The sequence below is a fragment of the Barbus barbus genome, assembly GCF_936440315.1.
Source record: "Barbus barbus genome assembly, chromosome: 43".
Taxonomy (NCBI): domain Eukaryota; kingdom Metazoa; phylum Chordata; class Actinopteri; order Cypriniformes; family Cyprinidae; genus Barbus; species Barbus barbus.
In genome coordinates, this window is record NC_136721.1 from 1868342 (window position 1) to 1895661 (window position 27320).

Consider the following 27320-nt stretch of genomic DNA (forward strand, 5'->3'; position numbering starts at 1 on the left):
CACCCCATATCTAAACTAAACAACTACCTCACTAACTATTAATAAATTGGGAGTTTATTGAGGGAAAGGTCATTGTTAAAAGTTTCAGTGAAGAGTTCTGAAAAGAAGCATTTTTTTCTTAGTGGGAGGAGCATTTTTATAATCTAAAGAACGTTTCCACTATAAATAACCTTTAGTGCAGTGGAAAGATTCCATGGATGTTAAAGGTTCTTCATGTTTACCTCACAGAATATTCAGAGGAGGAATGGCATTTCATCATTTGACAAGCCGACTTCTTTCTGGAAGAACTTTACAATGCATGTGCCCTGGAGGTTGGAGGGTGGTCTGGGGTTAATGTCAGAGAGGAAGTTGTTCATATGATGAGAGCTTTCAGGGATTACACCACTGTGTCTCTTGTTTGCGCGACTCCCTGTGAAAGGAATCAATTAGTCACATTTACTTGATGTCAATGAGATCAGATCCAGGGCAATCCACGGCTGACGAACAATACTTGCAAACATTCCCTCTGCGATTCCCCGGATGATTCTTATGAAATGTTTAAGCATCTGTCCTCCAGGCCTGGAGCGATTGCTGACGGACCAGCAATGGCTTGCAGCTTCTTAACAGTCCCAAGAATGGTCGTGATAAACAAACGCATTAGCTCGCCTGCTGAGCGGCTTGGCAGAGTTTGAGAGCTTTCGGTGGAACCTTTAAGACTCATGTATCACCATTGTCTCATTGCCCAAACTGAATGGATTACAAATCAACTCTTTAGCTTCTTAAGTAAATCAGAGCAGAGGGCAGTTGGGAATTGTCAGCGAGTGCATGCCATGATTGCAAAGAGGACGACGTCTCTGCAGAATTGCTAATAGTGCTGTAAAAGGAGCATTTGTGTTTTGGACAAGATTGTTCAACTTGGAGCAGAGAAAGAGCTGGGAAAGCAAGAGATGGTCAGACAGCAGGCGTCCCAAGAAAAGAAAATCATTTTCACAGAAGCAGAGCTCAGCTAAGTGCCTAATCTTCAATGCTCAGGGAATACAAATGATCCGGTAATCGTCTGCAACCTTGACACGGAGGAAGAAGGTCACGATGTTGGGCCGGGTGTTCGTGTCTGCCGTTGCTTTATGGATGTAAACCAAATGACACAGGCTGGGATCTTGAGGGGAGGCACGTATTTTGTGCCCTGTTGATCAGATTTTGTTATTAATGTTAGCCATTCTCATTCAAAACCCATAACACTGAGCATTAAAGTTCATAGCTTGCGTCATTGTGCAAGAATCAGAAAGCACGACTGTGTATGTGTTTTCCTTAAAATAAAGTTAACTTTGGCAGCATGTCATCTTATTTAATATTTATGAGAGCTGTTGAAATTGGAGAGTCACACCGGAGTAAATTCAGCATTGTTCTGAATACCAAATAATACTCAACATAATCGACACATAAGATGAAATCAACAGATGTAGTATCGTGAATGAAGTCCATTTGCATTCTAAGTGTAGAAAGTGTTTCACAGAGCAAATAAACCAAATCTCCTCTTTAGATATTCTGATGATGAAGCATACTGCCATATAAAACTCCATGCAATCAACCTGTCTGTCATGTGTGGTTTGTGTGGTTTATTTGTACAGTATTTTTGTTTAATGGAGAAAACATCACAGAAGTGTAAAATGAACAAAGGCCATAAAGAACATCTGTTCCAAGGCTTGCATTTTTTCAAGTTCAAGTTGAGCTTTATTGTCATTCCGCTGCATGTGGGGACATACAGTGGAACGAAACCTACATTTCACTGCTGGTTATACTCTGTATAATTGTGTATGTGACAAATAAAACATCTTGAATCTTGAAATGTCGAAAAATACAGACATACAACAATGATATACACAGCTAACCTACTGACAGATTTAACTATAAGTATACTATATACACAAGTATTTACCCTATACAAACTAAAAAATAGAAAATAAAAAATACAAACTATACGAATGCTTCACAAATACTGTACATGTGCAAAGAGAGACATTTTGAGTCAGGCAGCTGGTTGGGGAACAGAGCAGGATGATTTGTAGTGCCTGAGCATGTAAACATACATATATTGCTGAGTCTTTTGTGGGATTGTGTACACGCAGCAGTGTGTGTAAAGTGTCTAGTACACATAGAGGAGAGTGTGTTACTACAGGTGGTTTGTACAGGCCCACTCACCTGTGTGTAGCACACTTCGAACTGCACAAAAAAAGTTCCATACAGTTTTTTCTTTGGTGTGGTAAGGTTGGGGGGTGGTCCATGTTTCAGCAGGTAGGGGTTTGCATGGGGTTTCAGAGGGGGGCGGGGTGATTTGAGTTCAGGGCTCTCACAGCCTGGGGGAAAAAGCTGTTGAGCGGTCTGGCGGAGCGGGCTCTGATGCTCCGGTACCGTCTTCCTGATGGTAGGAGCTGGAAGAGACTGTGGGAGGGATGGGTGGAGTCCTTCACGATGCTGTTGGTTTTGCTGGAGCATCGTGTAAGGAAAATGTCCAGGATGGAGGGGAGAGGGGCACCAATGATCTTTGCAGCTGTGTTCACTGTCTGCTGGAGGGTCTTGCGGTCAGCAGCACTGCAGTTCCCGTACCAGACAGTGATGCAGCTGGTCAGCACACTCTCAATGGTGCCTCTGTAGAATGTGGTGAGGATGAGTGGAGGGAGACTTGCTCTTTTCAGCCGGCGAAAAGAGCAATTTTGGAGAGTGACATGGTATTGGTGGTCCAGGTGAGATCCTCTGTGATATTCACCCCCAGGAATTTAGTGCTGCTGACTCTCTCCACAGTCGAGCTGTCGATGGTCAGTGGGGGGTGGTCAACAGAGTTTCTTCTGAAGTCCATCACAACCTCCTTTGTCTTCTCCACATTGAGGGACAGCTTGTTAGTGCCACACCATTCAGCCAGCTGTGCCACTTCCTCTCGGTAGTGCGTTTCATCGTTGTTGCTGATGAGACCTACCACTGTTGTGTCATCAGCAAACTTGATGATGTGGTTGGAGCTGAACTTGGCAGTGCAGTCGTGGGTCAGCAGTGTGAAGAGCAGCAGGCTGAGCACACAGCCTTGTGGGGCACCTGTGCTCAGTGTGGTAGAGCTCGAGGTGTTGTGGCCGACACGGACTGACTGAGGTCTTCCGGTTAGAAAGTCCAGGATCCAATTACACAGGGAATCGTTAAGGCCCAGCAGGTTTAATTTATTTATGAGCTGTTGTGGGATTATTGTGTTGAATGCCGAGCTGAAGTCAATGAACAGCATTCTAACATAGGAGTCTTTATTTTCTAGGTGGGTAAGAGCCAGGTGGAGGGTGGAGGAAATTGCATTGTCCCTAGAGCGGTTTGGACGGTGTGCAAACTGGAGAGGGTCGAGTGTGTTGGGGAGGCTGGTTTTGATGTTGTGCATGACTAACCTCTCAAAGCACTTCATCATGATTGGAGTCAGTGCTATGGGACAGTAGTCATTTAGACAGGACACAGGTGATTTCTTTGGTACCGGTATGATTGTTGTGGATTTGAAACACGTGGGGATGACTGCCTGGCTCAGCGAGGTGTTGAAGATATCTGTTAGGACATCTGTCAGCTGTGCAGCACAGTCTCTCAGAACACGGCCAGGTATGTTGTCAGCTCCCGGAGCCTTGCGTGGGTTAATCCTAGATAGGGTCTTCCTTACGTCGGCTGGAGACAGACAGAGCGCCCGGTCGTTGGGAGATGTGGGCAGTTTTTGTGCAGGTGTGTCATTCTTCATTTCAAACCATGAATAAAACCGTGAATTTTGAGATTGTTAGCTGATTTTGTGAATAGAGTGAAGAAAACTCAATTAACTTGCTATCTGGATACCTATTGTTTGAATTACACATGCTATAAGAATCATTTTTGGTAACACTTTATTTTGATGGTCCCCTTTGAACATTCTGTTGATACTAAGTAATGTTGCAACTACATGTCAACTAAATCTCATTAGAGTATTAGTAGACTGTCTGCTTCATATCTGCTAACTCTTTATTGTGATGGTCTCCCAACAGACCTTCTACTGACTGTAAGTAACTTTGCAAGTACATATCAACTTATTCTAACCCTAACCCTACCAGTCAACTAATACAATACTGACACTCTAATGAGAGTTAGTAGAAATGTAGGTGCAATGTTACTTATAGTCAACAGAATGTGTTAAAGGGACCATCAAAATAAAGTGAAACACAATTTTTTATTTTATTTTATTTATTAAATGAGCTTGCCAAAAAAGAAAGTTTGTATATATCCAACAGTTCAGTAAGCTTTAAAGGGTTCATGAACTGAGAAATCAAATTTACCTTGATCTTTTGACACGAAACAGGTCAGTAAAAACATCCTGTAGGTTTCAAAACTCAATATTTAAAAAAAAACAGCTTTTATTAAAACCAAGCTAAAAAAAATGTTGTTTCAGAATTTGTCACTTTATGACATCATACTGCGACAAAAGACCACCTCTGCAGAAGAAAATCAACAGCTGCCTCTACATTATTGCCTCTTTAGCCCCGGCCACTGATTCACACTTGTAGTAGGAGGAGAGCAAATACTAAAGAGATGTAAACACAGGATTACTTCATTAACAAAACCCCAGAGATCCTCCGAGGAGCCGAGGAGAGCCTTTGAACTGCCCTCTTTAAGACCGCATCTACATCAGACGCGAGTGTTGTTGTGTCGCATCGTGTCACAAATCCATTTCTCTTTCATGTCAGCGTGAGCACCTGGAGTACATCAGAAGCAGAACGATACATCAGTTTACTGTCAGGGATTTGTTGTGTCAATCTGTGCCATATCCAGCATAGACAGAATCGCTGATTAAAATGGGTTCTGTTGTCTTTAGTCGTGTTGTGCTGCTCGTGTCCAGTGTAGACACAGTAAAGAGCTCCAGATCACATCAGTGAAACACTGTTTGTTTGTATGCTTTACTCTGGATTCACTGACAAGACAGTTTGAAGCTGGCTTTTCAGAGATACTGAAAGTAAAATATGATGCAGTGCTGAGTTTGACTATATTGGATAATGTTGCAACACACGTGTTTTTATTACTATTGCATTGTATGTTCCAAATCGCTTGATATATACTGAGTATTTATATGTTTTTAACCCAAATGACCCCTTGCTGCACGTCACAGCAGCATCCATCTACTATTTTAAAAATGCAGCTATATGACCAAAAGTATAGTTATTTTTGCTGGAAATTCCAAAGTGCTCTTATATGACATACTATCATGTAGTGATGTTACCTGAGTCACGAGATCTCAACAGTTTGCAGAGCAGCTTTTTTGCTTGGTGCCATGTAATCTGTACCAGTCAACACATTATCCTGCCCGATGGTGCGCACTGTTGTGATGCCCATATATTATACTGAATAGTAGAATACAAAGTAGGAGACAGCGATCTGAGTTTGATGCCACTCCATTGCTCTCAGTCAGTGGTCAGGTTGGGAATCATTCCCTGCCTACCAGCTGTCGCCTGAAGAAAGTACTAAAACTGGCATGGACAATGCACTAGCCCAAAATCCAGCGCATGACTCCAGCAGGAGTTTTCCCCTATTGCGCTCCTGCGGCTCTGGAAAGAGCATCCAGACCTCAGCAGCTTTTCCACTGCCAACTGGGGGAATCATCGGGGAGCAAGAATTTACACTTGGCTAAGAAACTTTACTTACTATCTGGGATAGAGTGAACCAAAGTGTGTCCAAACTGCATTACAAACATTCTGTTCTGTCTTTGTTTAATGACATTCATGGTAGAGCAGATAGCAACTCATTGTTTACAGGTTTCATTTCATAATGTGAGATCAAAAGAGGATATTCAGAGAAAAATGTGAGGGGATTTGAATTGTTGTTTTTTGATGAAGAGTGTCTCTATACAGTGATGCAGCCGTGAAATCCAAAATCCAGAAGACTAATTAGCCTTCAGATTTTTTCTATGGACATTTTATATTTTTCAATTCATGAGCAAAATAAGCTTTATGGTAAATATAACTTGGACACACTGTAATATAAACTGTGAAATTTACAGTAAAAACAGCAGCTGTGGTTGCCAGAACTTTACTGTACAAATACAGTAGCAACATGTAAGGTTTTACTGATAAAACTTAAATTTATAGTAAAAAAATGTGTATTTACTAATATAATATGAACAGATATTTAGTATGTGGTTCATGGCCTTATTTCAGTGACTTAAAAAATACAATTTTTTTTTTTTTTACTAACCACACATATGCATAATTTTCTCAAAATTACAAACATACATGTTGTTCACATTATTGTAGCACAGTTTGTTAATATGTTTTTAAGAAAAAGGAAAGGAAAAAAAAAATGTAAGGTTGAATGTAATGTTGAATCTATGTACGGTTGTAAGGTTGAATCTCTTACAATATAATAAGGGAATTTACTCTTAAACAATTAACAGGTTTTTACCATAGCAGTTGTACAGTCTTTTCCCATTAAAATCATTATCTTTTTTGTTATTTGTTTTTTCTTTTTTCTTTTTTTACAGTGCATGGGGAAATAGTCTTCCAGGTTTTGTTGTCAAAACTGCAGCATGCTGTATGACAGGTTTATGAAAGCAAACAGGGATTGATGACGTTGTTTCACAGACTGATGAATCGCGCACAAATTGATGTTTTTAATGTTTAGTCTTTTCTCTCTGCAGATGAGGGTCCATGCAGGAGGACGTACTGTGGCCGGGGTCGGGAGTGTGTGGTCAGGGAAGTAACGGGCCGTGCCGAGTGTGTGTGCCAGAAAAACTGCCACACTTCGTTTGTGCCCGTGTGTGGCTCTGATGGACGTTTTTATGAGAACCACTGCGAGCTTTACCGCACCGCTTGCCTGCAGCGGAGGAGAATCTATGTGGTCCACAGCAAAGACTGTTTTTTCAAAGGTGAGATGCATGTTCCTCTATGTAGCGCTGCAAACACAAGTGTCCAGTGCTTGTGTGTGTTGTATGTACTGACGGTCAGTGCATCTGCTGCTTCTCCAAAGATATTTTTCAGGAGATTATTTTAAAGAGTCCTTAATTTGCAATGTGGAAGTAAGCTATTCTCTGTGAATGTGCAAAACCGCTGATTCATTAGCCGCTATAGGTATCTTAAACAACAACAAAGTGCTGTAAACAGTTTGTACTACAAAACAGTGTGTTTATAATTATGACAGTGCATTATTATTATTATAATATAAGAAATATCAGTTTGCTATATTAAGCAATTTAACAAGCTGTTTTGTAGATAAAACTGGAAGATGACACTGGAAGCCTTACACTTGAAATCAACCGATAATCGGTTTTACCGATATTTTACTGATACTTAAGCACTTCTCCAATAATTGGATACAGGTTTTTGTAGTATTGAATTCACTGATAAATGGCGTTTATAGATACCCCTGTCATTTATTTGTTTTATTCGTTTGAAAACATTAGATTATGTTAATTTATTTTGTTAATTATGTCAATATATCTTATAGAGAAATTGCACAGCTACCAGTGACATATTTTCGACATATATTTTCGACCACTGAGTGTCCTAAAAAACTGTGTGTGTGTGTGTGCGCGCAGAACTATGTCATTCCACCGAAGATTGAATTCTCAGGTTGAGTTGCAGATCATTCAGGCAAATCTGATTTAAACAGTGGATAATATATCAATATTTCATCAATTCTATGCTTCAACATGCTTAAATATATGCTTTAACAATTTAAGTGTGACGGATTGGATTAATCTCACGATCGCTGTTTTATAATGAAGGCATTAAGTCTTGAAGTTTTGATTTTTATTTGTATTTCCAACCCATATTACTATATTACTATTGCTGAAGCATGTTTATAATGAAACCGAGACCAGATGCTGATGCTTAACACATAGACCTTTCAAAAGATGCATCATTCCTCAACATTCGTAACATCTTTGGCTTATATAGTGAATTTAAACAAAGGTAAACAAAATGCTGTGTGCAAGGATCAGTCGTGCCAGAAGGTTAAAGGGATAGTTTACCCAAAAATGAAAATTATGTCATTATTTGATCACCCTCAAGATGTTCCAAACTTGTTTGAATTTCCTGTTTCGCAAAAGAAGATATTTTGAAGAATGTTGGTAGCCATTGACTTTCATGGTATATATATATATATATATATATATATATATATATATATATATATATATATATATATATATATATATATATATATATATATATATAAAACTATAGAAGTCAATAGCTCATACAAGTTTGAGGGAGAGTAAATAATGACACAATTTTCACTTTTTTGGTGATCATGCCCAAAAGTCTAATTTTCAGGATGTTTGTGCTGGAAATCAAGACAAAATACAAGCCATGTTCATAATGATTTAACATATGAACTCAGCACTGCTGTGTTTAGCCAATATAACAAAGCATATTTATGTCAGGTGCTCATCTCTAGACAGCACATAAGATGTGAGTTGTATCCATAAGCTACAGTTTGTGATCTGTAGTGGTGTCGTGTAGGGAGTCTGCTTCGTGATAAGACGGTCAAGGTTTATGGCCTCGAACTAAATGAAGGTCATTCTAAAGCACAAGAAGCACTTGACAATGTTCCACCTCATAAATAATAATAAAGCGCAGTGCCTTTGTGCACAACTGAGGCGTGCGGTCTGAAGAGATCCAGTCGTTTGAGCTGTAAAGTATTTCACATCAAAAAGGGAAAGAATAACGTTGACAAACTGCACCTTTAATCCAGTTTACAGAGAGCAGGGAGTTCGCAAGGAACTTCTTACGTGTATGTTTGTGCAGGAATTTATACATACACATCATGCCATGTGTCAGGACTTGGTTTTATGGTGATTTTTAATTCTGAAGGTTAAATACAGTTTTTCTGCTCATACGCAGCCACAGTCACATTTATAGCTCACAGCTCAGGAGATTAAGAGAGCTCTCAGTTACATCTCAGTAGTTTTCAGTTTTTATACTTTTATTTGTATATTTCATTCAATTTTGAAGTCTTCAGATGCATATAACACTTTATTTTATCGATCAATTCTCACTATTAACTAGTTGCATATTTGCATGCATATTACTAGCATATTGGCTGTTTATTAGTACTTATAAAGCACATATTAATGTCTTATTCTGCATGAGCATATATATATATTATAACAGCAAATTAGGAGTTTATTGAGGGAAAAATCATAGTTAATAATCAGAATTGGTCCCCAAACTAAAGTGTGACTGACATAAAATGATTTAATAGCACTTCAGATTGTTTTTGGAGAGTTTGATCACATTCAGATCTCTGACCTATGATTGCAGATGTTGGTATCTTGACAAATCTGAACAAAGTTTGAGACATTGTTGAGATCTAACAGGTGAGATTATCAGGGAAACATCTGAGATTCTCCATTTGTTCATTTGGACATTGTTTGCTCTGTCTGGAGAAACAATCAAAATATTAAAGAAATCTTATTTGTGGGTTATTCTTTCCTATGGGAACTTCTGTTCTTTAGTTCATGGGGATTTTTGGTTTTGCGGTGGTGTTGATGGCTATGAAGTACTTCCAGCTCTTGACCGCATTACATCACCACAACTTTTGAGTCATTTGAAAGAGTCAAATAGCCTACAACAACAAACAGAACAAAGCAAAGAGACATTGACCAAGAAAATAGACAGGATAAAAATGACCAACTTTCACTTTGATACAAAGAACTGTTAGGTCAAGCGGTCATAGCCATGCTTTAATGTGAATAAAACACAGCTGTTGACCAATAAGAATCCAGAACTAACCGTTTTAAACCGTATAAAGAATTTTATTATATGTGGAACCGGAGCCTTCATAATCTTGTAATTAGGCATCTTTAAAGGCCGTACTGATGCTTGTGAACAGGACATCCTTCTCTCTGTTCACGCTTGTGATTAAACATACAGACGCCTCCTCGGGTCACTGTTCAACTCAACTTTGATCCCAACACTCTCTCTTACAACATAAAAACAGCAGCAACAGCAAACTGCATTGGAGAGGCGTCTTTCATCTCTGCAGGCCGCTGCACTGCCACAATAAAGCGTGAGAGCATTTGACTGATGCCTGGCGCGCAGAGGGACGCCTCTGCAGCTGAGCGTGTCCACCATCAAAACACCAAAAGGTGTACAAATTAATCTCTGGTGGGTGGAGGGATGCTGGGAGGTGTTTTTGCAATGTCAGTGACAGAACTCCTAATGATCACCCTCAGCTCGTGGAGACTTGTTTTTCAGATGTATGAAGTCACATGTACATTCACAACATAAATGCTGTCACAGTGAACTACAGAATCAGCATTGTGTTCACTCAAGACATTCCCTGAGTACTTTTTTACAGATCTCGAAGCTAGTCCAGATCCAGTGTAACATTGTGGTAACACTTGCTATAAAGCCCATATTTCTAATGCATTATAAGGGTATTCTTACGGCATTATATTTAATGCATAATGCATTATAAAAAAAACGTATAATATGTTATATCATCTTATAAATAATCATAACAACAATTATAATACATTATAATGCTTACGCATTTGTGGTTAGAACTTTTAAAAATTATGATTATTTATAACACACAATGAACACCATATTAAATCTACTTTTACATTTATAATGCACTATATATCTTGACATTGTTAATTTAAGATCTGCAAAGTATCTTACGACATCTTGTAAGTGGTTAGGTGTGGAGTGTTATTTGAGTGTTCCCTGTGAGGCTACTATTAATTTTGATGTGAGCTAGTTAATCATTTCAACTCAACAAATGCAATGTTTATATGTTAGGTTACATTTTATTTTGATGGTCCGCTTATTCTATTGACTATAAGCAACTTTGCAACTACATGTCAGCTAACACTTATTAGAGTATTAGTAGGCTTAGGTTAAGGTTAGGGTAGGTAGAATGTTGACGTACTTGCAAAGTTACTTATAGTCAGTTTGTCTATTGTGGAACCATCAAAATAAAGTGTTAGCATTTACTCCAATGACTGCTAGTTGACATGTAGTTGCAGAGTTACTTATCAACAGCTGTCTAAAGAGTACCATCAAAATAATTAAATTGATATTACAATGAAAAATATTTCAAAGCAAATGTGCCATATTACACATTCATCTATGAGAAATATAATCCATTGTAATTTAAGTGGATGCAAGTGGATGTTCACTGTGTTTTATAAATTATCATACTCTTAAAAGCTATAACCACAAATGAGTAAATATTATAATATATTAAAATTGTTCCTATGAATATTCATAAGTTCCCCTTCAGGAACTCGAGCTGCATCGAAAACGCTAGGGGAATGCCTCCAACGTGACCGCGTTCTGAATCACATGTGTAATCTGTCCAATGGAAGGGCAAGACGTCACAGGCGGGTGACGTAATCGACCAGGAAGCATAAAAGCACGTGCGGCAGAGCCGGCATCAGCTTCTTGTCATTCAGCACACTGTGTGTGTGTCTGTCGATCTGTGTTGTGAGTCTTATTTAGTGTTGTTTGTCTCTAAGCACAATCACTTGAAATAAGCTCCACAATGTGTGCAAGCACTTGGGCGAGAGCAGATTGCATTACAGGCTGTATGTTCCTCCATGCAAACGTTATATCACTGCTGGGGATACACACAGTCCGTGTGTGGTCTGCTTGAGAGCAGAGCACGCATAGTCAGCTCTCGAGGGAGCTGACTGCCCGCTTTATTGAGCGTTTGTCACTGCGTCTGCTTGCTCTCGGAAGGCTCTCTTTGAGGAGTGAGCTTTCACTAGCGTTCCTCGCGGTGCCGGTCCCGCTTTTGCCGAAGAACAAGAAAAAAAGGCGGAGCGCCGGCTGCGCTTGTGGGAATCGCACATGGATCTGGTGGAGGGAATGAAGACGGGCGAGCCCCTATCTTCTTCCTTTCCCATCAGATCCAGTGCCCGCTCTCTGTGTTCGGAAGCCCGCCCTGCAGTTTCTTCCCCCCAGAGAGAGGGCTCAACGCTCCGCCTGTCTTCCTCCGAGGAGGTAGACGTGAAGGACGTCGATGAACTTTGTAAAGCTGCAGTGTTTGCACAAGCATATTATGAATGATGACATCATTATATTTGCGCTGTCAGCTCTAAAGATAAAGGGCTGATTGTACTTTTCCCCACCGTAAGATCTCGCAGTTCTGGTCCGCCACTGCTGAGGCATGGCGGCGAGTGAGATCGCGGGGATCGCAGCATGGATCTGGCGGACGGTTTGGAGACGGGTTCACCCTATCTCCACCTCCACCTGGGCGGAGCAGCCCCAACCGTGTTCCAGCTCCTCATTTAGGGAGCATCACTTCTCATACTCCCCATAATATTGGAGTCAGAGTTGCGCTCCCAGGCCAAAGGCTTCTAGCAGAAGGCGGATCTGCGGATCGTCATTCTCGCTGGATAGTCTTTGGCTAAAACGTCCTGCTGCCTATGACCCAGGACTTCTGAGGGCTGGCCCCTCTGGGGAAGAGCGGCGTACATCACATTACACGGTGCCCGTCTGTCCTCAGTGCCCTCTGGAGATCGGTCTGTTAACCCTGCCAGTGTTCCAGGGCGAAGCGGTCTCCAGCGAGTGCTTCTCTCAGTTACTTCCGCCCGGAAACGTAGCGGAACTGAGAGGCTCACCACCCCTTTGGGGGTCTTTAGATCAGCTAGAGCGGCCGTCCCCTGCTGGTCTTCCGCTTCAGGGCACCGAGCTAGCAGCTCTAAGTACACCAGAGGCCAGCCTCGAGAGACTGGTTCCCTTAGTAGGCACCCGGAGGTGAGGGAGCCCCTGCTAAGTGTGTCTCATTGGGTCCTGCCTGAGCATGCTCTGGTTCTATCAGTCTAGTCTTCCTATAAATGATGCGGGTCTGAGGACCGTCATCTCAGCTGAGGTAGTCCTGATGCTATGGTCCATGGACTCATGAGGGCAGGCCCCTCTGGGGAAAATCGGCGTACACCACGGTACATGGTGCCCATCTCTCCTCAGTGCCCTCGGGAGATCAGTCTGCCAACCCTGCCACGTACGGTGTTCAAGGGCACATCGATCTCCAGCGAGCACACATCTCAGTTTCTTCCGACCAGATGCTCGCCACCCCTTCGGGGGTCTCTAGAGCAGCTAGTTCGGCCGTCTCCTGCCGATGTGCTGTTCCAGGACACCGAGCTAGCCCCTCTGGGTACACTAAAGGCCAGTCTCGAGAGACTGGTTCCCTTAGTAGACTATTTGGCTGCATGGAAACTACTGCCAAATGTGTCTCCATGTGTCCTGCATACTGTAGAGAAAGGCTACAGAATCCAGTTTGGTTCTCCTCTGCCTCAATTCAACGGGGTGAATCCCACTCTGGTGGGCCCTGAGCAGGCTCTGGTAATGGAACGAGAAGTTAGAGTACTCTCTTGAGGATGGAGGCCATCGAGGTGGTCCCTCCACACGAAAGAGTCCAGGTTCTCCAGCCGGTACCTCATAGTTCCCAAGAAGGATGGAGGATTGCGTCCCATTTTAGATCTGCGTCAGTTGAACCGCTCAGTCAGCAGATTGAAGTTCAAGTTGCTCAAAACTCAAACAGGTAAGTATCTCAGATCAAGTCCGAGGACTGGTTTGTCACGTTAGATCTAAAAGACGCATACTTCCACGTCTCCATCCTTCCCACTCACATGAAGTCCCTGAGGTTTGCTTTTGGGGGCAAAGCTTACCAATATCGGTTTCTTCTCATTGGCCTTGGACTCTCACCCCGCACTTTTACATCAACGATTGGTTAAGAACTTATATACAAACCAATTGTTAGTTTACAATAGAGTTCACTGTATAGTTTAGTTTAGAAAAAATTAGAAAAACTAAAATGTACATTACCAGTCAAAAGTTTTTGAACAATAAGATTTTTAATGTTTTTAAAGCATTCTCTTCTGCTCACCAAGCCTGCATTTATTTGATCCAAAATGCAGCAAAAGCAGTAATATTGTGAAATATGTTTACTATTTAAAATAACTTTATTTGAATATATTTTAAAATTTAATTTATTCCTGTGATCAAATCTAAATTTTCAGCATCATTACTGCAGTCTTCAGTGTCACATTATCCTTCAGAAATCATTCTAATATACTTATTTGCTACTCAATAGAAACATTTTTTATCATTATTATTATAAATATTTAAAACAGTTGAGAATTTTTTTTTTCAGGATTATTTTAATGAATACAAAGATCAAAAGATTAGCATTTATCTGAAATAAGTTGAAATAAGCTTGGAGTCAGTATAATATATATATATATATATATATATATATATATATTTTTTATTTTATTTTTTTTTGGGGGGGGGGGGGGGTATTATAGAAATTAATACTTTTATTTAGCTAGCATGATTTAAATAGATCAAAAGTGATGATAAAGGCATTTATAATGTTACACAATTTATATTTCAGATAAATGCTCTTCTTCTGAACTTTCTATTACTCAAAGAAACCTGAAACAATTCTACTCAACTGTTTTCAATAATAATAATAATAATAATAATAAATGTTTTTTTGAGCTAAAAATTCAGCTTTGAAATCACAGGAATAAATTAAATTTTAAAATATATTCAAATAGAAAGCAGTTATTTTAAATAGTAAAAATATTTCACAATATTACTGATTTTACTGTATTTTGGATCAAATAAATGTAGGCTTGGTGAGCAGAAGAGAATTAAAAAACATAAAAAATCTTACTTTCGTAAAACTTTTGACTGGTAGTGTTAATCACAGGCTTGTTAATTATTCATGAATAATTCTCACTCCAGGCTCCTACAACCACTGGTTAATGAGGTGATAGAATTAAGGAAAATAAGTTTCAATAGACTAACATTTGAAGTTGTGGTAGGAATGTATATGTGTGGTAATGTGAAGTAATCAGCAATTGTAGGATTTATTCATGCTTTTTTTATGCCAGGTTGGAGTTATACACTGTTTTTCTGTCATGGTCTATGGACCCCCTGAATTAGCCTTGGCCACTCTAGCTCCACCACTGCAAATATAAGCAAAACATGCCAGCTCTGTTGACTGTGATTTAGTTAAAATCACTGAATATAATGAGTCTTTGGTTGCTGTAATACTTTGGTCAAAAATAGCGGATACCAAATGTGCAAGATGGCAAAACGTTGCCGTTTCAAGAGTGAGTTCTGTTCAGTACACACACAAAACTGTAATTTAGGGGATTCACTTGCGAATTTAAATGTGGTTGTCACTCCTGAAACTTTTCAGTGTGTGCATGGCCTATACATATGCACCACTTTGTATTGTGTTTTTATTTAATTTTAATCAGATGGTTTTATATTGTAATCTAGACATTAAATTGCATTATTATGCTATTTTAAAGGTTCCTATTTTCCTTTGGAGGTCTCCTACAATAGGTTTATGTGCATCAAAAGTCAAATAATTTTATTTATTTTTTCTACAATTTTCTCATAATATAAATTGCAGCATCACCTCTGTTCCCACAGTGTCTAAAATGTTTAATTGTAGGATCCGGTCTCTCTGAAGTATTTGCTATTTGAGAGGGTTACAGCTTACACATATCAACAGAAATCTCCATTTGTCGTACACTTTGATCTTTGACACTTTGCAGATATTTTGCATTCACAAACAGCTATATTGCACACTATGAAAATAAAATCCAAAAAAAATTATAACAGGGGCACTTCAACACGACCATCAAACAGCATATAGTCTTCCTTCAGTAAATATATGAGATAGCATGTTGTGCTGATTTTTCCAGCTTTTTTCTTTTAAGTAATATTCAGGTGCAGTGCATGCTAAACTTCGGTTTGTTTTTGTTTTTATAAGCATCTCTATCCTTCTTTAACAATGATGAATAAACAGGTCACATGGCCACTTCATTAACTTTATTGCTCCCATGAGACTCATTACATTAAAGTATTTGCTATTTGAAATGGATGCCATGTTCTACTTATAAATGTCCCCTGTTCCTGCATAAGTCCCTTGCCTCATAAACATCACTCTCCATTGAGAGACTCGAGAAACTCAAATGTGATGCATATGTATGCACTAGAGTACCCACATTGACTTTTAGCAGCAGTGCTTGCTAAGATGAGCGTTGCTGTTGCTTACGATTAATGTTTTCAAGAAAGCTGCACATTATCATATTTATGCATATTACAATTTCAAATGACAACAATCCAATTAAATTTAAGTGCATGTGCCTTTTTCTCCATAAATGGTGCTGAGTGCAGGTGTATTGTCAATTGTACAAGCAGAGCAGAACGGAAGGCAATCACTCACGTTTAGACCTCTTCCTCACTATTTTATGCATCAGGAGACTTGCAATACAGAACACGAAGTGTTGAACTACTTTTATGATACTCTTTAAATCATTTGTGGAGTTTAACAGCAGTAGTGTGGTGGGTGGGACAGTATCTCTCACTATATCTTTGCCTGCTGTTAAAAGATAAATGCCTGAATCCGCTGCATATATAATTTAGGGGATTAGAGAAGAGATGATTAGTTCAAGTGCTGCTTGAACTGAGATGTCTACAGCAATCTGTCACAACACATTAAATAGTGACAAAACCACATTTATTGTTTGTATTTTGTGATAAAATTGACACATTTTGAAAGCTGAGACATTGTTTCATGTTAAAAGTAACGAAGCATAACGCTTATTGCAATTATTGGATGGCAGGTGCTACAGAAATATTTGAGCATCAATAGAAAACAAGCTTAAACAAAAAGATTTAGAAATCTTTTTCAAATTGATATTGTTAATCCAGTACTTGTTCACATAGCTGAGATGTTTACTGGTAGTTTATACACGTTATGTCATGAAATCAAGAAGCGCTAATTAAATTTAACCCATAAATTGATGTATGTAGGTCAGTTCAGTGATGTTAAATTATATTTTGACTTGAATAAAACCAGCTAATTTAGATTTTTTCCTGTGCAGCAGAAATGCTGTTGGTGTCAAATATCAGCTCGTGTCTGTTCCGCCTACTTGGAAAACTCTCGAGTCACTGATGTTACCGCTTGGCACACTTGTGTATTCTGACCTAATTAGTAAGGGAAACTGCATGTGACGAATTTGCATATAAATCAAAAGGACAAATTAGGACAACTGTTTTATATCAGGCTTTGTTGTATATTAGCATCATTTGAGGCTTGAAGGCTTTAGTTGCTTGCATAGAGAAGGCCGAGCCTAAAGGGCCAAACAGAGCATGCTCAGTTCAGAATGTCGCTTTCAACAATCAGCTCCAAAACAAACTAATCTCCTCTGAAAGCGCATCCTCACATCCGCTTTAGAGACTTTGACAGTCCTTGTATAATGCGTTTATCTCTCTCTATGCCTCTCACTCATGACGTATTGGTCTGGGGTTTCAAGTGATGGCTTTCACCCAAATAAGCTCTAATACTTCCGTCCCGGGCTATTTAATTTGAAACGCTAAATTACAATTTTGAACGGTGAAATTAAAATGCTATTTTTAACCGGAAAGGGGAAATTGTAACTTTTGGGATTTGTTTTTACATTAATCTTTAACCACCATTGAAACCTCCCTAACCAGTATGCCACTGAATGTCATAGGTCTGTGAGGAACATTGTGTTGCTCAGATGTTCCTCTGTCATCAAGTTCTCCTCTATGTCTTATTAAGTGATTGAAATGTTCTCCCACAAGACCTTAGACACAGTGAGTGAGTCACTAGTTGTCATCCAAAAGTAGTCTAGAGGTATAAATAGCAGCATTAGAAAAAAATTCTAATGACTAATCTATGACGTCTGGTTAAAGAACTTATTTTGGCAAATCTGAGCTTTTTCCTCTGTTTTATGAGGAACATCTCATTTGTAATATTTCTGTCCTACACTGAATTTTTTTTTATCTAAATAAACATCTAAATGAAATGGTTTTGTAAAAAAAAAAAAATGTCAAGCTATTAAAATGATTACATGATGCAGTGATCAATTAATTCAGTTAATTGCATATCAATTTTGGCTGAGAAATTATACACTTTTATATATTTTAAGTCATTATTGTGTTAAATGAGAAAAGCATAGAACAGACAATGACAAAGAAAGTAGCTTTAGAAAGATATATTTTGATTCAACAAAGAAAAAAAGTGAATATTGAAATATGATTTTATTTTTAATGATCATCTAAATATGAAACTAAAAACGTTAGTAGGCAAGGCACTCTTGAGAGAATCATTCAGTTATTCATTCAACTGATTTGTCCCAACGGCTGATTCATGCAGAAACAAAGCAACTGAATCTTTATGAATGATTCTCTGAATCTAACCGCAGATTCATTCAGTAACGAATCACTGCTGTTTGTTGCTCAGGGACTCGTCATTTGTTTGGAACGGTTTATGTTTGCGAAAAACAGACAATGCTGATTGTGTCTAAAACAGTATGAACTTGCTGTTTATACCACATTTGCAATCATGCAGATATTAAGGAAGATTACAGCACTCTTGCTTGTGATATTATATAAATATAAGGCATACTGTAAACCCATACAAGGACATTTTTGCCCTTATATTTAGGATTTTAAGGCATATAACAGCACTCTCACAGGCTCCGTCGCATAGTCAGTCAGGCCTCCTGCATCATGTTCATCAGCAACTGCATCAATGTAAGATTTTTATGTTAGTTAACATAACTGAATCAACCTAATCACATTCATTTATACCCCAAAAACTATATTTTTTTAAATAGTTAAATCAGCTCAAATATTGCTCTTTAAGGTGACAATTGCAGGTTTCCACTTTTGACAGTGTAAGAGGTTTGTGCTTGGTCCCAGTTTTGGGTTTGTTTACATTGATGTACAGTACATGTCACTTATAGGCTAGAGTGCATCATAAAGAACACTTTGTCGTTCTAGGGAATGTCACAGGTTTCGTCATCTCAAAAATGGTGTTTATTTATGAGTCTGACAGTTGCATATGAGCACCTTCACTCCTCTCAGTCCTTTGACTTGCCAAATTGTCAGTTGTGTGATAAAACACAAAAGGTGAAAGCATGTGGCAAGATGAATAGGAAAGTCAAAAAGTCTAAGCATACTAAACAGTAGATTCTTGGCAGGCTTTGAATTCAATTACATGTTCCGAGAGAGTAAATTATGAACACTTGAGATGTTGCTTTGTGTTAGATGTTACTTGACTACGCAAGTTGTTTGTAAGTGACCCTTTCTATGGTAGCAAATAAACCTCTCGCTCTCTTTGTCCATCATTTCTGAGGGATTTAACTGCTGTCAGACCGTCCTCCAGCGCTAGTGGGTTCTAGCAGTTACATAGTACAGATCCAGTGGCTGTGAGCAGATAAAAGAGAGACACTTTCATGACTATGTTTTACAGGCTTAAGTACACTTTTAAAAAGTGCACTTTGTAATAATGTCAGATTAAAAGTACATTTCACATGATAATTTTTTTTATATTTTGTCATGCTATAAATAAGTACACTTATTTTGATGTGTTGGCTAACATACTGAAGCACATGAAAAGTGCTTGATTGTCATTTTAACTTTAGTGTGTTTGATATTATATTTTACTTACACATGTATAAATAAAAATATATCTAAATACATGACATACAAGTTCCAATAGAGAGGACATCAAAGTATATTTTAGCTTACCATAAATGCTTGTCAGTACATTCAGCAGTACACTTTAAGGTTCCAAAGACAGCAGAATTATGACACACATAACGATGTACTGAAGTCCTACTTAAGTGGGTCAAAAACCGCACTTAGGTTTAGCTAATTGCATTTAATATACATTTAAATTGTAATAAATTTCTTGCAATTAAAATGCAGTCAAGTGTTTTTTTTTTAAGTATTTTATTTTCATACTATTATTTACATACTTTAGCAAAAGTATGTTAGAATTTATTTCTTTTTCAGGGTTCATTTACATTACGCAGCATTAAATTACTTTTGTAAATTAACTATTGGAGATTTTACTAAGCAATGACAGCATCTTTCATGCTTGCATGTTTATGTTAATTACTCACTCATATACAGCTATTTGGCAAAATTTAGTTCTCATTCAGTAGAGTGTTGACCTTTCAAAAAACTCACAAGACATTTTCAGAAATCTTGTTTGATCAGAATGAGAGAGCAAACACTGTTTTAATGAACATCTCGCTCAAGTATCGTGGGACACTTCAGCAATTTCAGTAAAAGAGCTTGTGATGGTCGAATGGTTTTAAGAAACTCTCTGCCATCACAAAAGATCACAGAAAGGGCTGGGTACATTTGGACATGTCAGTGCTGTTTCACGAGTCACTTCCTCTGTCCGCTGCTGCATGTCCGACCTTGTACAGGAAGCACTACTGCTCAGTGACACGTTAGCTGTCAGATGAAATACTTCCACTCTGCCAATTCATATGTTTGTGTGTACTGAGAGGTCCCTGCATTCGACACACTTTCAAAATGAAATGTCCGGTGAGTGGCGCTAAAATGGCATTCAGTTGTATCCAAAACAAATGAATGTGAATCTGTTATCATTTTATTATGTCGGTTGTATGTATCATGGCAGTTCAGAAATTAAATGTCTCTTGAGATAAAAGATTAATGCTCTATCACATCTGGAAATAATGTACCAGGCTAACCAATAGTGTGAAGAAAAGCAGACGTGACATAAAAAACATGCTTCTATGTCTTTGAGCTCTTTTATCATAACTGGACTTGTACTGGGGTGATTCACATTGCAAGTGCAGTGCTGTACCAGGTGCGCTACTGAGCAAGTTTACTATGGCAGACGTACCTATGTACATACCTATGCAATTTTATGGTTAGGTTTTGTTCTCTTCAACATTCCCATACTTCCATTTTTATTTTATTTATTTTTTAGTTTCCATGATTATAATTGGGAAAAATAATTAATTATATATATATATATATATATATATATATATATATATATATATATAAAATAAGCAGGTGTCAAAATTTGACTGGTAGTGTACATCTCTATGGTTTTAGGTCGGACAAACCGGTTTTGAAATGCCATGTCCATCTACTGGTGCAGGCTCTTTATCATCTTTTTAAAAATGCTGCTTTATGCCTTATACAATACATAATGAATAAACAGAAAATGTTAATGTTATATTCAATTTTACATTGAGTGATGCACATTTTAGACACAATATGGTCTGTTTTGCTCTATTTTGGTAATCATCGTGTCTACAATCAGCATGGTGGTGTTTTGTTCCTGAATTATTCAGGATTTTTAAATGAATTGGGTCAATGATTCAATAAGCCATTCAAAACTGATACAATTTTAACTACATACAAAGTATATTACTCTCACTAATTTTAGCATCCCTTTCTATGGCAGAAATAGCAAGATTAGTATACTGGTATGTGGTTCCAAAATCTACAAGTCACTTGTGTCATTCCTGAATTAATTGCTTGAATGAGTGAATTAAAGATGATTTGTCAGCACCTGCACCAGCGATGTAAATGCATTCATGGCATCTCTGAGCTGCATTTAACATTATGCGTGTTACTCCCTGTTGGTCTAGGGGTAAATGAGGTCATAACAAAATGTAAACAAAAAAAAAAAAAAAAAGTCTGACGGTCACATCAATCCCAAAGGAATAACAAAGGAAGCAAATCTTCAGGAGAGGGCCAGGCCAACATAAACAAAACTTCTCTAACCATCAACGGAATTTCTAAATAACCTTAACTAAAAGAAAAATAAATAAATAAGTCTTACCTTACTCCCTGCCTACCATAAACATAAGCAAAATCTCAAGTTCAAAGAAAATGGCACCCTCTCCCTAGCACTTCCAAGAAAAAAGGCAAACAAAAAGTATTTACACAAAAATTAAAAGTAACACAAAAGAATCATAAACACACCCGCCATAGCGTTCACACGCTCTCTCATAGTTTGAGATTGAGAAATTCATTCACAAAGTTAAGCGGTAAAGACCGCACTCGGTCATACTGAACTATACAAAAGAAAACGGGTCTGGATCAGGACAAAGAATGAGCGCATAGCCATCAGCACTCCGGCATCATTTCTTTGCTGTTTTATACATCTTGGATTTCTGTGGCGTTCACTCAGTATCAGCTGGAATCCAATTAGCGATCTGCAACAGGGAGAGACAAAGAGCGAGAGAAGAAAACAAACATGCAATGCATAACATGCCCAATTGGTGACATCACTCTCCCAAGAGTGCACGGTTTACAAATACGTCCACAGGACGTAACACCCCCACCACTAAGAATGTAATTAAAAAATATATATATATATATATTTTTTAAGTCAACACAAGTGTCTCTTAGATGGTGGACACATTATTCTGGTACCACTATCTTAATTTCTTGAAAGGGCATCGACCACAACGTTCTCCTCCCCCTTCTTGTGCCGGTTATCCAAGTTATACTCTTGTAGAGTAAGGAACCACCGTAACAACCGTTGATTAGCACCTGACATATGAGAAAGGAACACTAGGGGGTTATGGTCAGTATATACCACAACACAACTAATGCTATTACCTAGGTACACATCAAAATGCTTTAGAGCTAATAACAGTGCAAGGGCCTCTTTTTCAATTACACTATAATTCCGTTGAGCTCCAATTAACTTTCTCGAAAAATAGGAGATAGGATGTTCAACACAAGCTTGATCCTCCTGTAACAATACAGCACCAGCACCTGCAATTTGAAAGTTCTTGTAAAATCAGGTGCAGAGAGAACAGGAGCTTGACAAAGGAGATCCTCTGCTGCTTCAAAGGCAAGATGACAGTCGGTAAACCACACAAACTCTTGTTTTATGCTGAGGAGATCTGTGAGTGGACAGACCAAGGTGGAGAAGTTTGAACAAAAAGCTTGATAGTAACCACTCATCCCCAGAAAACTTCTTCCACTTCCACGTTTATTAGTTGGAACAGGAAACTGGAGAATGGCTGCTATTTAAGCATCAATTGGTTGTACCAGTCCCTGACCGACTTGCTTACCCAAATAGGTAATTGTACCTTTAGCAAATTCACACTTTGCCAGATTTAGTGTCAATGAAGCAGTCTCCAAGCGTCTACAAACTTCTGAGAGTCCCCAAGTGTTGTACCCAATCATCTGAATGAATCACAATGTCATCTAGGTACACTTCACAATTTGACACTCCCGAAAGAACTTGATGCATCCTCTGAAACGTAGCAGGTGCATTTCTCATCCCAAAAGCTAAAACGGTTTATTGTAAAAAGCTATCAGGGGTTACAAATGCAGATATTTCAGAAGCTCGTTTAGTGAGGGGCACCTGCCAATATCCCTTCAATAAATCCAGCTTAGTGGCCTATCTAGCTGGACTGACTTTATCCACGCAGTCCTCAATTCTAGGAAGAGGAAAGGAGTCAGGCTTTGTTATATTATTGACTTTACGGTAATCCGTACAAGATCGAAAGGTTGAGTCTGGTTTAGGTACCAGCAAGCAGGGAGAGCTCCATGGGCTCTGACAGGGCACAGCCATACCATGCTTTAACAGGTAATCAACTTCTGCTTTTATAACTTCCCGCTTTCGTGGATTTAATCGGTAAGGGTGCCGTTTTATTGGTTTGGCATTCCCTACATCAATGTCGTGAGCACAGACGTTCTACCGGGAACATCACTAAACAAGATAGAAAAATTACTCAGCAACTCCAACAAGTCATGAGACTGTTCTGCAGTTAGATGTGAAAGAAAGCAAGAGGGATCTTGTAATATAGCAGAATTCTGAAGGCGGGTGGGGGAGATAGAGAAGCCTCCGCCTTGCAGTTCCTCCTCCTTCGTAGAGGGCGTAGCTATTACACTCACAGTAGCAGCAGCACAAGTTAAGAGAGAATCAACCTGCTTGCTATTGTTGTCAGAAGATGTTCTACTCACATAAGCTTTAAGGCGATTCACATGACATGCACGACTTTTTGCAATTTCGGTCCGGTGTAGCAACAACATAGTTTGTTTCGTTCAACTTCCTTTCAATGAAATACGGACCAGCAAATTTTGCATGCAGAATTGACCCAGGCATTGGCAACAAAACCAAAACCTGATCACCAGGTGAAAAGTCTCGTTTCACACTTTTTATTTCAAACCGTTCTGTCATTTTTAACTGGATTTCAGTCAGATGTAACTTGGCCAGATCTCGTGTTTTACATAGCTTTTCACGGATGGAGGTAACATACTCATCAACAGGCACAGGTTTAGGGGACTGGCTTAACAACTGATCACTCAGTAATTTTAATGGACCCCACATGGTGTGCCCAAACACGAGTTCAGCAGGGCTGAAAGCAAATGACTCCTGTACGGTCTCTCTGGTTGCAAACATCAAATAAGAAAGACCCTCAGCCCAGTCTCCATGCAGTAATATCGCAACATTGCTTTGAGAGTTTGGTGAAACCTCTCCAAGGCCTCCTGTGATTCGGGATGATATGGCACTAGACATTTGGTGGCCAATACCAAGCATCCCTAGAGCTTGCCTGAAAACCTTGGAGGTAAAATTCGAGCCCTGATCACTCTGAATGATCCTTGGTAGTCCAAACGTAGTACAGAACCTAAGAAGTTATTTTACCACCACCTTAGCCCTCCGTGTACGCAGTGGAATTGCTTCAACAAAACGGGTTGTCGCACACATTATTGTGAAGATATACTGATGTCCTGCTTTCCCTTTTGGCAGTTGTCTGACACAGTCAATAATCAGTCGGTCAAATGGATCATTTACAACAGGAATCGAACAAAGAGGTGCGGGAGGACTTTTCTGATTCGGCTTGCTTGCTATCTGGCAGACGTGGCATGATTTACAGTATTTAGAAACAGAGTTTTTAAGTCCAGGCCAGAGAAAGTATCTATAAATGCTGTAATAGATTTTAATTATACCAACATGTCCAGAAAGAAAATTTTCATGGGCGAGTTTCAAAACCTGTTGCCGATAAGTAGATGGCAAAACTATTTGCTGCACCTCCTGCCATGCAAGCTCTTCTTTTTGTGGTTTCCATTTGCGCATTAGCAAGCCCTCCTCCCAAAAGTAAACCACCCCTGAATTGGAATCATGGACACTACTCTCAACAGCCTTTATACACTTGACCAAGAAAGGGTCTGCTCTCTGTGCAGCAGCTAAAGACTCTCTCCCCACCTTCAAAGAAGCCTCCATATCACCCTCCTTCCCCACAGAAGGTACATCAACGTCAGAATCTGGTGATACAAACAAAGCACATTCCACAGCTTTAGGCACGTCATTAGCTATAAAAGAGTTTAACAGATCTACTATTTCTTTAAACTTCTGTGCTTCAGCACGAGTAACCACACAAGAGGGAAACTTTTCAGCTAAATCATAATTTTGGGAAGTATTAGGCATGTGAGTCACAATAGGTGTAAGGAAAGCTATGACACCTGCAAGATTGTTCCCAAGAATCAAGTCAACACCCTCTACAGGAAACGGTTCAAGCACAGTCAAGTTGACTACCCCACTAACAATATCAGACTTCAAGTATGCAATATGAAGTGGCACATTCATACAACGCATCTCAATTCCACGTACCGATACTTCATTACCAGTAAAAGTAGTATCAGACAACGGCAAGACTCCCGCAGATAAACGATTGAGCTGTCCCCGTATCACGCAGATTTGTTACAGGCTTAAACTCCGAATCAGGTGATAAGGAGACTGTACCCCTAAACAAAAAAGACTGATACGTTTCCTCTTTATCTGTGTTAGAGTGTACGGAATCAACAAGTGCAACATTTTTAGTTTTAGAAGCACCACTCTTCTGCTTCCATGCTCTACAATCCACAATCTGATGGTTTGGATAGCAGCACTAGCAAGAGAAGTGACCTTCTGTTCGCTTAAATACACAACAATATTAGCCTGAATGCAATTTTTAAACTCTTCTAACAAAATTAACTCCTGTATCTCCTCCAGGGACGTAACACTGCTAGAAAGACACCACTTTTCGAAAAGCACTCTTTTCTCTCACGAATGCAACGCAAGTTTGTTGACGTTTTGAAACGTATATGCCCGCAAAACAGCAGACTTTACAGTTTCGTAGTCGAGGGAACCTTCAATAGGTAAGGCTGAGCAAACTTCTTGAGCTTTCCCTTTTAGACTGCATTGTAACAGCAAAGCCCACATCAAGTAAGAATCAACTTCAGCCTCCCTAAAGGGAGGTACAAGTCGAATATACTTACTAACGTCAAACGAATCACTCGCAATAGAGTGGGAAAAATCTTCAGTTACAGTGCTATTTGTTGTAATTACAGGTGAAAATACTGAACTAGGCAGAGTACGTGGAACTGGAATTGGCCTTCGGGCCAACCGCTCAGATTCCAAATCCAATTTACGCATCTCAGTATCTCTATCCGCCAGCTTTTCTAACATGCAAAATCTAATCATCTCCGCCTCGCATTCTTGTTTCTTAATTAAAAGATCCATCTCTCTTAATTTTAAAGCAATCATTGAATCCTGAGGCACAGAATCAAAATTTGGACTTACCTCTTCTTCAGCATCCACTGCCAGCTCATCATCACCAGATTGTCTAGGTAAAATACCTGCAGCTATCAATTTCTCATAAAGATATTCTTTAAACACTTGTTTGGTGGCATCCCTCTCAATCTGAATATCGAAGAATTCCGTGATCAAAACTAAATCTTTTTTTCTACATCTATTAAAGACTTCAACCGTGGGCGCGAGATAAATGCTGTTGAATCAAATTCCATTATTCCTACGTTTCCCCCTCTTACTCCTTCCCCACCCACAGATGAAAACAGTCAAAACGTTAGAGAAAGAAAGAGTACTCACCATACACAATCCGCGACCCATCGAATCACGATCGCACAAACAGACCTCAATCTAGGACGAACGGAGCAAAACTTCCAATTTGCGATCCGAAAAACAAACAAACTCTCACTTCTTGAAGAAGAAAAAAAAAAGAATGGCTTGACGAGCCCCCACTTGTTACGAACCTCCCTGTTGGTCTAGGAATAAATGAGGTCGTAACAAAATGTAAATAAATTAAAAAAAAGTTCTGACAGTCACATCAATCCCCTGATCCAGAAAAGCACAAAAGTTAAACAAATAACTTATTTTATTAATAACAAAGGAAGCAAATCTTCAGGAGAGGGCCAGGCCAACATAACAAAAAAAAATTCCCTAACCATCAACGAAAGTTCTAAATAATCTTAACTAAAAGAAAAATAAATAAATGACAGAATCTTACCTTACTCCCTGCCTACCATAAACATACGCAAAATCTCAAGTTCAAAGAAAATGGCACCCTCTCCCTAGCACTTCCAAGAAAAAAGGCAAACAAAAGTATTTACACAAAAATTAAAAGTAACACAAAAGAATCATAAACACACCCGCCATAGCGTTCACACGCTCTCTCATAGTTTGCGATTGAGAAATTCATTCACAAAGTTAAGAGGTAAAGACCG

The 27320-nt window shown here is 39.0% G+C and overlaps 1 protein-coding gene across 1 annotated transcript in view; it reads left to right on the forward strand.

Annotated features, from left to right (window-relative positions):
* Positions 1-27320, forward strand: part of LOC306862924 (follistatin-related protein 4-like) — a 181537-nt gene that overhangs the window by 52579 nt on the left and 101638 nt on the right. Inside the window, exon 4 of the mRNA XM_079406030.1 lies at positions 6647-6874. Coding sequence (XP_079262156.1) covers positions 6647-6874 — 228 coding nt within the window. The remainder of the gene's footprint in view (positions 1-6646; positions 6875-27320) is intronic.